The sequence below is a fragment of the Poecilia mexicana genome, unplaced genomic scaffold, assembly GCF_051168715.1.
Source record: "Poecilia mexicana isolate PSO_F unplaced genomic scaffold, ASM5116871v1 scaffold_12, whole genome shotgun sequence".
NCBI lineage: Eukaryota > Metazoa > Chordata > Actinopteri > Cyprinodontiformes > Poeciliidae > Poecilia > Poecilia mexicana.
This window is the reverse complement of record NW_028263381.1, coordinates 20,830,079-20,842,179: the sequence shown is the minus strand read 5'-3', so window position 1 is coordinate 20,842,179 and position 12,101 is coordinate 20,830,079. Positions and strand designations below refer to the sequence as shown.

The 12,101-nt window shown below is 44.0% G+C and overlaps 1 protein-coding gene across 1 annotated transcript; it reads left to right on the top strand.

Moving 5' to 3' along the window:
* Positions 1-9,004: 9,004 nt before the first annotated feature.
* Positions 9,005-10,909, top strand: LOC148156049 (tripartite motif-containing protein 16-like). Its single transcript, XM_088011091.1, has one exon. The coding sequence runs from the start codon at positions 9,037-9,039 to the stop codon at positions 10,495-10,497; it is 1,461 nt and encodes a 486-aa protein (XP_087867217.1). The 5' UTR covers positions 9,005-9,036; the 3' UTR covers positions 10,498-10,909.
* The last annotated feature ends 1,192 nt before the right edge of the window (positions 10,910-12,101 follow it).

Below are 12,101 nucleotides of genomic sequence, written 5' to 3'. Positions count from 1 at the left end.
ATTTCTTTCATTCTGATGACAGAAATATTTCATGAAAATCTAAACTTCTCTGGACTCTGATGGTTTTCTTTAACTTTTTTATCCATGTATTTCCATGTTTTATTTGTTGTTAAATCAGTTTAGATCAAAGTGATCTGAACTTGATTCTGTTTTCTATGTTGTGATCCAGAAAACCTGAAACATCAAATCAGAACTGATGCTGTTTTCTTCTCATATTTTAGATTTAGATCAGAAATAAATGTCTGTTGTTTGTCTTCAATAAAGAAACTTGATTACAGAGAAATGCTGAAAGTTTTCTAGTCATTTCTAATGGCAGTTTGAACTTCCTCCCCTGTTTCCACTGTGATTGTGTCTTGCTGTTGGCGTCTTCTTCACAAATTCATCCAAATCTGTGGACCTACCGGTTTGATTGGTTTCAAAGAGCGACCGTTAACATGTGTGGTCTGTGAAACTAGTTGGCTGCAGGCAGCTCAGTCTGACTAACTCACAAGGGAAAGAAGGGTGGGACACCTGGATGGAGGTTGTCAGGAACCAGGTGAGTCTTTCTCCACAGGACAGCAGTTTACCTCAGTTCTGAACAGGGTGATACCCAGCAGGTTTAGGAAACTCAATTTACCCGTTAGATGGAGACGGCTTTACCCACGGAGCCCAGCCGGGCTCAGCCCGAAGAGGAGATGTGGGTCCCCCTTCCAACTGGCTCACCACGTATAGCAGGGGCCAAAGGGGTCGGGTGCAGTGTGTAATGGGCGGCGGACGAAGGAGGGGACCCTGGCGGTCTGATCCTCGGCTGCAGAAGCTGGCTCTTGGGACGTGGAACATCACCTCTCCGGTGGGGAAGGAACTGGCGCTAGTGTGCGAGGCTGAGAGTTTAGGCTAGAAATAGTCGGCCTCACCTCGACGCATGGCTCTGGTTCTGGAACCAGTCTCCTTGAGAGGGGCTGGACGTACTTCCACTCTGGAGTTGCCCACGGTGAGAGGCGCTGGGCAGGAGTGGGCATACTTGTTGCCCCCCAACTTGGCGCCTGTACGTTGGGGCTTACCCCGGTGAATGAGAGGGTAGCCTCCCTCCGCCTACGGGTGGGCGGACGGGTTCTGACTGTTGTCTGTGCTTACTTGCTGAACAACAGTTCAGATTACCCACCCTTCTTGGAGTCCTTAGAGGGGGTACTGGAAAGTGCACCTCCTGGGGACTCCCTTGTTCTGCTGGGGGATTTCAACACTCACGTGGGCAATAACAGTGAGACCTGGAGGGGCGTGGTCGGGAGGAACGCCTCCCCCGATCTGAACTCGAGTGGTGTTCTGTTCTGTGCTCATCACAGATTGTCCATCACAAACACCATATTCAGGCATAAGGGTGTCCATAAGTGCACTTGGCACCAGGATACCGCAGTTTGATGATCGATTTTGTCGTCGTTTCATCGGATCTGCAGCCGTATGTCTTGCACACTTGGGTGAAGAGAGGTGCGGAGCTGTCCACTGACCACTACCTGGTGGTGAGTTGGCTCCGGTGGTAGGGGAGGAAGCCGGTCAGACCTGGCAGGCCCAAATGTGTAGTGAGTGTCTGCTGGGAACGTGTGGCGGAGTCCCCTGTGAGACAGAGCTTTAACTCCCATCTCCAGCAGAACTTCAAACACTTTCTGGGGGAGGTGGGATTCATTGAGTCAGAATGGACCATGTTCCATGCCGCCATTGCTGAGGTGGCTTATCAGAGCTGCAGTCGCAAGGTTGCTGGTGCCTGTCGCGGTGGCAACCCTCGAACCCATTGGTGGACGCCTTCAGTGAGGGATGCTGTCAAGCTGAAGAAGGAGTCCTATCGGGCCTTTTTGGCCTATGGGACTCCAGAAGCAGTTGATGGGTACTGGCAGGCGAAGCGGCATGCGGCTTGGGTGGTCGCTGAGGCAAAAACCTGGGCATTCGAGGAGTTTGGAGAAGCCATGGAGAAAAACTTCCGCACAGCTTCGAGGCGATTCTGGTCCACTATCTGGCAACTCAGGAGGTGTAAGCAGTGCAGCACCAACACTGTTTATAGTAGGGATGGTGTGCTGCTGACCTCAACTCGGGACGTTGTGGGCCGGTGGCCAGAATACTTCGAAGACCTCCTCAATCCCACCAACATGCCTTCTGTTGAGGAAGCTGAGCCTGGGGACTCTGGGTTGGGCTCTCCAATCTCTGGGGACGAGGTCACCGAGGTGGTCAAAAAGTTCCTCGGTGGCAGGGCCCCAGGGGCGGATGAGATCCGCCTGGAGTTCCTTAAGGCTCTGGATGTTGTAGGGTTGTGTTGGCTCACGCGACTGCAATATCGCATGGACATCGGGGGCAGTCCCCCTGGATTGGCAGATTGGGGTGGTGGTCCCCCTGTTTAAAAAGGGGGACCGGAGGTGTGCTGCAATTACAAGGGGGTGACACTCTTAAGCCTCCCTGGTAAGGTCTACTCAGGGGTCCTGGAGAGGAGGGTCCGTCGGATAGTCGATCCTCGGATTCAGGAATAGCAGTGTGGTTTTCTTCCTGGTAGTGGAACATGTACCAGCTCTACACCCTCAGCAGGGTCCTGGAGGGTGCATGGGAGTTCTCCCAACCAATCTACATGTGTTTTGTGGACTTGGAGAAAGCGTTCGACCGTGTTCCCAAAGGGGGCTTGTGGGGGGATTTTCCGGGAATATGGGGTACCGGGCCCTTTGATACGGGCTATTAGGTCCTTCTACGACCAGTGTCAGTGTCTGGACCGCATTGCCGGCAGTAAGTCGGGCTTGTTTCCGCTGAGAGTTGGACTCCGCCAAGGCTGCCCTTTGTCACCGATTCTTTTCATTACTTTCATGGACAGAATTTCTAGTCGCAGCCAAGGTGTTGAGGGGATCCGTTTGAGTGGCCTTAGGATAGCATCTCTGCTTTTTGCGAATGATGTGGTCCTGTTGGCTTCATCAAGCTGTGATCTGCAGCTCTCGCTAGAGTGGTTCGCGGCCGAGTGTGAAGCGGCCGGAATAACGTTCAGAGCCTCCAAATCCGAGGCCATGGTCTTGAGCTGGAAAAGGGTAGAGTGCCTTCTCCGGGTCAGGGGGGTCATCCTGCCTCAAGTGGAGGAGTTTAAGTACCTGGGGATCTTGTTGACGAATGAGGGAAGAGAGGAGCGGGAGATTGACAGGCAGATTGGCGCAGCATCTGTTGTAAAGTGGGCGCTGTACCGGTCCGTCGTGGTGAAAAGAGATCTGAGTCAAAAAGCGAAGCTATCGATTTACTGGTCGATCTACGTTCCCACCCTCATCTATGGTCATGAACTTTGGGTCATGACCGAAAGAACGAGGTCCCGGATACAAGCGGCCGAAATGGGTTTCCTCCGCAGGGTGGCTGGGCTCTCCCTTAGATATAGGGTGAGAAGCTTGGTCATCCGGGAGGGACTCAGAGTAGAGCTGCTGCTCCTCCACATCAAAAGGAGCCAGTTGAGGTGGCTCGGGCATCTGATACAGATGCCTCCTGGACGCTTCCCTGGTGAGGTTTTTCGGGCATGTCCCACCGGGAGGAGGCCTCGGAGAAGACCCAGGACACGCTGGAGGGACTATGTCTCTCGGCTGGCCTTGGAATGCCTTGGGGTTCCACCAGAGGAGCTGGAAGAAGTGGCTGGGAAGAGGGAAGTCTGGGCCTCCCTTCTGAAGCTACTGCCCCCGCGATCCGACCCCGGATAGGCAGAAGAAAATGGATGGATGGATGGATGGATGGATGGATGGATGGATGGATGGATGGATGGATGTTTGGCAAGCTTCATCAACTTTTAATCGATTGGACATTGGACCAGGGAAATTGTATCTTTAAACATGGTAAAAGGAGGTTCTGACATCTCTGAGCCAATGCAAATGTCTCAAGAGGCTCAAGTTATGAAAGTGAACTGGGCAAAACACAGTGGGCTTATTTAGTGTCCTCATCTGGTTATTGGTGGCAAAGTTGAATCTGAGATGCCTCTTTTACCAGATCAAGTCTGTGTTCATAGTTAAAGACAAATCGTTGCTGCTTGCATTGCCTTTATGTACAGGAACTTTTCATCAACATTTTCATGCTGATGAAGTTACTAAAATGATGCAAGGTTTTGTTGCATTTGATGTCAACCAACTATGTTATCCGAAGCCCTTTGACATAAAAATGTCATATGAAGCAAATGACACTGCTCTCCTTGTTGTCCCATATTGCTATCTTTGGTGAACTTTGTTTTGCAGATGATTAAAATGACACTGTTGAAGTAATTTTGCCACTGGATCATCAAGTTCAATAAACTTATAACTTTGTGATTATTGTGATTGGTAGATTTTATAGAAGCCATATAATGCTAAAATTTAGCATTATATGCTATATGTGTAAAAAATTGGAAAAAGGAAAAAACAACACAATCAAGTGTACATTTTTAAGTAAATTTAGTGTAAAATTAACTCGATAAAAATAACATTATTACTCTGAAGAGTGTAAAACAACAATAGCGTTAAATAATTTGACTCACTGACTTGTTGATTTTGACACTAAAATGAGTAAAATTAACTCTGAAAATTTGACACTGGCTATAGAGAACATTTTACACTGTTTTCTAGTGCAGTGTTTTTCAACCACTGTTCCGCGGCACACTAGTGTGCCGTGAGTGATCGTCAGGTGTGCCGTGGAAATTATTCAGTTTCACCTATGGTACCGTATTTTCTGGACTATAAGTTGCTACTTTTTTCCTAAACTTTGAACCATGCGGATTGTAGCCCGGTGTGGCTTTTCTGTGTATTTTTCTTCAACCACCAGAGGGCTCTCTAGCAGGAAGTTAATCATTAGAAGTCAAAATTGTAAATCAAAGAAGAACACGTTAAGTTTCATTTAGAACAACCACATGCTAGCAGCAGGCACGACGGAGAAATGTTTTCAAAGTCGTATGATGCAGCTTTTAAGTTGAGGGCTGTCGATATGGCACTACAGTAGGGAAATAGAGCCGCTGCACTTAAGCTTGGTGTGAACAAAACCATGGTTAGTAGTGGCTAGTGGCATAATCATGTAATTTTCTTACCACTAGATGGCAGTAGGTACAGAGCATTTTATATTAAAACAAGAGAATTAGTGATGCATGAATGTTACAGGTACCGATGAGCAAAGACATAATATAAGGATAGACGCCTCATGGACCGCTCTCGCCTATTGTCGCTGACGAGATTTAGGGCGGCCATCTTGGAGCGGTATACCACTCCACTCAGCCTTATGTGTTTAACAGGCACAAGGACGTATCGGCGGATTTAATCGATCATAACACACTTTTTGTTACTGGAAACCATATTCAAACATCTATCAAAGCAACATTTATAAACAATTGTATTTTTTAAGTATGTTTTTAATACATAGTTCATCATATTTAAATATGCTTAGTGGCTATAACAATAGAATAGGAATGGGATATTCTGATATCGATGTATGAAGAGCATATTACAAAGCACACAGCCGTTCATAATTTATTTATTTAATAAATTATTTAGTAATATCAATACATATTTTATATAACTATACAAATACTAATAAATAAAGATTAATAATGGCACAAATAAATAATGATTAATAGTGAATTATATATATATATATATATATATATATATATATATATTTTTTTTTTTTTTTTTTTTTTTTTTTTCAGCCGACGAGTCCAAAATCCCATGTGAGATCCAGCCGTGCTGCAGTGAATCCGTCTCTCTTTATAGATATCTCCCTCTTCTTCCTCACATCGTGTCTTTAGGAAAATTTCAAAACAAAAACGGAAGATTTAGGATGTATCTTACTTTTGACAGAGTGAAAGAATATAAATAATAATCTTTACCACCTGTGTAAACTTTGCCGGTGAATGTTATAACACATAATATAAGTTTTATAATATATGTTACATTGTTTCATTTCTAATATAGGCCCTTGTGTCAGATAATCTAAGTCAATGTTAGAGAATAATAAATGTTTTTAGATTTACGGAATCTCAGTTAGCCTTCATAGCGGGGCTGAACCCGTATTACACTAAGCACTGTAGCTAATATTAGCTGGTATCTCGCCGGTGGACATAAATACAGTAAAGTAATATTCTAATCACAATATATACACAATAATATGTCCAGCTTACTTGTGAAATGTTGTCTGTGGAGCCCTCGCATCAATAATCCATAGATCCGAACAACAATATCCCTCAGTGCTGAGGCATCTTCTGCTGTTTTGATTGAGCAAAGTAGGAGGGTATACCGCTCCAAGATGGCCGCCGTATTTCCTGCGCCGGAGCGGTCCATGAGGCGTCTATGCTTATATTATGTCTATGGCGATGAGAGCATCGTATCTAGCAAGACTGACGACAGTGATGGAAAAGTCAGTGAAGCTCAGCAGTAGTTAGAAAGAACATGGGTCCATTTCCCACAACATGTCTGTGTGAAGTGAGCTTCTCAAGCCTGGTTAGTATAAAAACTGAAACCAGAGAGAGACTGAGAGCTGTTGAGGAAGAGCTTTGTCTTTCTTCAATTTCTGCTAGGAAAATCATCTGTTTCCTTCCAAATATGCACAGGTTTCACACTAGATGGGTAAAATATACAGATATTGACATTTTGTACATGCAAATCTTCATATTGTAACAGTGAAATCTGTCCCAAATATTATTGCTTCTTTCAGAATAAGAATTATTTTCTGTATTCTGGCTTAAATAATGCTGTGGACTAGTTTGTAAAACACTGAAGTTTTCTACAACTTCTTTAAATTTAAGACCACAGTGTTGTGGCCCTGTTCAGGTGTTTAGGTGTATTTTTGAAGTGGACATGTTACGTGCAATTTTCTGTCATGGGCCCTAATTTATGGAATGACTTACCTTTGGAGGTCAGAGAGGCCCCTTCACTGTCCACTTTTAAAGCTCGTCTTAAAACACATCTATTTTACTTGGCTTTCAACACCAGCGGGATCTAGTTTTAAATTGTATGTTTTTGTTTTTAAACCGTTTTTATTTACTTTTTTTATTATGTTGTGTTTTAATTGTACAGCACTTTGTATCAACTGTGATTGTTTTAAAGTGCTTTATAAATAATGTTGGTATGGTATGGTATAAGAAATGTAAAATGTGATAAAAATACATTTTTGTGTTTACTTGATTCCTTTTCAAGACACTTTGATAAGAATGACTATATATGTAATATAGGCGGCTACAGAGCATCTTTGTTTACATTTTTTGTTGGTGGTGTGCCTTGAGATTTTTTCAATTAAAAAAGTGTACCTTGGCTCAAAAGAGGTTGAAAAACACTGTTCTAGTGGGACCAAATGTTTTCTGAAACGGAGTTAAATTCAACTCTATAGGTGTTAAATTGACACTTTGTTTTTTCCTGTGGTTTGACCTGAACCCAGGACTAACTGACAAAGAAGAATTAGAAGTTTCTCCTGAAATCCTTATGGTTTCTCTGTCCTGCCATAAAATCATCCCCTCCAAGAGGTGAGGGACGGTTCATGAGGTCAGGATTGTCTCTGTGCTCCATCTGGCAGTAGAGATCAGATCAGACTTTGGGTGGCTCCTTTCCTTGCTGTGACTATATAATGATGTGATGTGTGTTGTTCAGGGCTCTTCTCCTGACTGCGCTAAGGAGACGGGTCTTCAAACGCTTTTGCCTTCGAATAAAGAAACTTAAAGACAAAGATTAATCTTTCTCTGATTATTGAAACAGCTTCTCATTCTTTGATAATGAAATTTCCATAACACCAATGAAGCAAAACTCAACCCATCATTCAGAAACGTAAAAACTAAGGTACAGCTGCAAAACAAGAGCTTTCATTACAGTATCAAAGAGGCTCCAGGTAACTCTGGAGGAGCTGCAGAAATCAACCGCTCATGTTTTATGGACGAATATTAAAGTTTTTAGTCTGCATGTAGGAAAAAAGCTGCTATATGGTGTAAGAAACTACACCAAGCCGGATTCAGCCCGCCTCCACATTTGGTCCGGCCCCCTGAACAATACCAGAGAGCATTAAGATTTTTTTTCATTCATTGTATTCTCCGGTTTATATGTGTATTTTTCCTCAACCACCAGGGGGCTCTTTAGCAGGAAATGTGTCCTGTAAACTGTGGGTGTTTTGTTTTGCATGGCGCATTGCTGCCATCTGTTGGAATTTTAGGGAACTGCTTGACTTTCATGTTATTTAATCAGTACGGTTGTTTGCTAGCGGTAGAGCAGATGAACACGTATCTGTTATGAACGCCGCATTCCAAGTCGAGTTCTTCAAAGTAATGCCTGTAAGTAGCAACTTATACTTCAAAATGAGCCTTTATGTTAAGATATGAGAAATTAATATGTTATAGTTACTTTCCCTCAGTGAAATACATACTAGTCAGTGCCCATGTGCTTTCTGGGTAAAAATCAATCGAGAAACGCCCCCCCCCCCCCCTAACCCCTCACCCCGCCCAGCAACAAATCCTAAGCGATGTCGTGTGGAACTACAGGTGCTGGTCATAAAATTAGAATATTGTGATAAAGTTCATTATTTTCCATAATGTCATGATAAAAATTAAATTGTCATATATTTTAGATTCATTGCACACCAACTGAAATATTTCAGGTCTTTTATTGTTTAAATTTTGATGATTTTGGCAAACAGCTCATGAAAACCCAAAATCCCTGTCTCAAAAAATTAGAATATTATGAAAAGGTTCTCTGAACGAGCAATAAAAATAATCATCTGAATCAACAAAGTAACTCTAAACACCTGAAAAAGATTCCTGAGGCCTTTAAAAACTCCCAGCCTGGTTCGTTACTCAAAACCGCAATCATGGGTCAGACTGCTGACCTGACTGCTGTCCAGAAGGCCATCAATGACATCATCAAGCAAGAGGGTGAGAAACAGAAAGAAATTTCTGAACGAATCGGCTGTTTGCAGAGTGTTATATCAAGGCACCTCAGTGGGAAGTCAGTAGGAAGGAAAAAGTGTGGCAGAAAACGCTACACAACGAGAAGAGGTGACCGGACCCTGAGGAAGATTGTGGAGAAGGGCCAAACCTTCACACAGAGGCCTGACCTGCAGAAAAACACCATGCTAGCAGCTTTAGTGGAGCAGCTGAAGAAGACTGGACTCCAAGCTGCTCCTGCTGACCACTGTTATGCTGGACCTGAAGATGTGGCCTGTGATTCCTGCACTGGAAGAAAACTGAAAGCCATCAAGTCCTGTTTAGTCTGTCTGGCCTCTTTCTGTGAGAAACACCTTCAGCCTCATTATGATTCAGCTGCATTTAAGAAACACAAGCTGGTGGAGCCGTCCAAGAACCTCCAGGAGAACATCTGCTCTAAGCATGATGAGGTGATGAAGAAGTTCTGCCGCACTGATCAGAAGTGTATCTGCTTCATCTGTTTAATGGATGAACATAGAGACCATGAAACAGTGTCAGCTGCAGCAGAAAGGACTGAGAGGCAGAGAGAGCTGGAGGAGAGACGAGGAAACATCCAGCAGAGAATCCAGGACCAGGAGAAAGATGTGAAGCTGCTTCAGCAGGAGGTGGAGGCCATCAATCGCTCTGCTGATAAAACAGTGGAGGACAGTGAGAAGATCTTCACCCAGCTGATCCGTCTCCTCCAGAAAAGAAGCTCTGAGGTGAAGCAGCAGATCAGATCCCAGCAGGAAACTGAAGTGAGTCGAGTCAAAGATGTTCAGGAGAAGCTGGAGCAGGAGATCACTGAGCTGAAGAGGAAAGACGCTGAGCTGGAGCAGCTCTCACACACAGAGGATCACAACCAGTTTCTCCTCAACTACCCCTCACTGCCAGCACTCAGTGAGTCGACACACTCATCCAGCATCAACATCCGTCCTCTGGGACACTTTGAGGACGTGGCAGCAGCTGTGTCAGAGCTCAGAGACAAACTACAGGACGTCCTGAGAGACTCATGGACAGACATCTCACTGATGGTCACTGAGGTGGATGTTCTACTGTCAGAACCAGAACCAGAACCAAAGAGCAGAGCTGGATTCTCAAGATATTCATGTGAAATCACTCTGGATCCAAACACAGCAAACACATGGCTGGTACTATCAGAGGGGAACAGGAAGGTGACATGGATGGATCAGGATCAGTTTTATTCTAGTCATCCAGACAGATTCACTGGTTATTCTCAGGTTCTGAGTAGAGAGAGTCTGACTGGACGTTGTTACTGGGAGGTGGAGAGGAGAGGGAGAAAAGTTTATGTATCAGTCGCATACAAGAGTATCAGCAGAGCAGGAGGTGGGAATGAATGTTTTTTTGGATATAATGATAAATCTTGGTCATTAAATTGTAGCAATAGTGAATTTAGACACAACAGAATCTGGACCTCCATCTCAGGTCCAGTTCCCTCCAGAGTCGGAGTGTACCTGGATCACACAGCAGGTATTCTGTCCTTCTACAGCGTCTCTGAAACCATGACTCTCCTCCACAGAGTCCAGACCAGATTCACTGAACCGATACTGGCTGGAGTTTGGGTTTATGGTATTGGATCCTCTGCAGAGTTCAGTAAACCCAGATAGATTTCCTCTTGTCTCTCAGGTTGTTGATCAGGGTTCATGGTTCTGGTGTCTCTGCTGTTCTGATCTTCTTTATTTTTCCGGTTTAGTTCTTTGTGTTACAGGAGCCATAAAGGAAATCACTGCTGATGATTTCTTTCATTCTGATGACAGAAATATTTCATGAAAATCTAAACTTCTCTGGACTCTGATGGTTTTCCTTTAACTTTTTTATCCATGTATTTCCATGTTTTATTTGTTGTTAAATCAGTTTAGATCAAAGTGATCTGAACTTGATTCTGTTTTCTATGTTGTGATCCAGAAAACCTGAAACATCAAATCAGAACTGATGCTGTTTTCTTCTCATGTTTTAGATTTAGATCAGAAATAAATGTCTGTTGTTCGTCTTCAATAAAGAAACTTGATTACAGAGAAATGCTGAAAGTTTTCTAGTCATTTCTAATAGCAGTTTGAACTTCCTCCCCTGTTTCCACTGTGATTGTGTCTTGCTGTTGGCGTCTTCCTCACAAATTCATCCAAATCTGTGGACCTACTGGTTTGACTGGTTTCAAAGAGCGACCGTTAACATGTGTGGTCTGTGAAACTAGTTGGCTGCAGGCGGCTCAGTCTGACTAACTCACAGGGGGAAGAAGGGTGGGACACCTGGATGGAGGTCGTCAGGAACCAGGTGAGTCTTTCTCCACAGGCCAGCAGTTTCCCTCAGTTCTGGACAGGGTGATACCCAGCAGGTTTAGGAAACTCAATTCACCCGTTAGATGGAGAGCTGTGTCAGAGTTGACACCTATTAAACACAGCAAATAACACAGGAAAGACAAAAGAAAGTTAGATTCTTAATACTCGCGAGGAGAACAGACAGAGATGAGATTTCAGTTACAAATCTCCTGCTGCTCTGAAGCACATTTACCTGCTCCTCTCTTTTTATTGTCTTTAGGATCCTGATCACAGAGAGCGCTGTGACTCTAAAGGGAGGAGAGACACTTCATCACACAGTCACAGCGCCAATCATCATCACTACTAACAACACAACCTATTTCACACCAGCTGATCTACAACCCCTGGCAAAAAGTATGGAATCACCAGTCTTGGATGAGCACTCATTCAGACATTTCATGCTGTAAAACAAACTCAGATCAAAAACATGATACAATATTAAGGTCGTTCCAAAGTGCAACTTGTTGGCCTTCAGGAACACTCAAAGAAATGAAGAGAAAACATTGTGGAAGTCAGTGAATGATACTTTTATTGACCAAACACAGGGAAATAAATATGGAATCACTCAATTCTGAGGAAAAAAGTATGGAATCACTCAAATTGGAGGTAGAAAAAAAAGGACACACCCATTCTATTTCCTTTCCCTAAATGGACACCTGCCCCAGATTAGATGTGCCCGTTAGTGTGCAGTTCAAAACACCTGGAGTCATGACACCTTGGAGGGCTGCTGGACGAAGTGGAGTGGCGAGAACCATGACTCCAACAAGAGAAATGTCCCTTGAAACAAAAGAGAGGATTGTGAAACTTCTTGAAGAAGGTAACCCTTCACGCATGGTTGCTAAAGATGTGGGCTGTTCACAGTCAGCTGTATCCAAGATATGGACCAAATACAAACA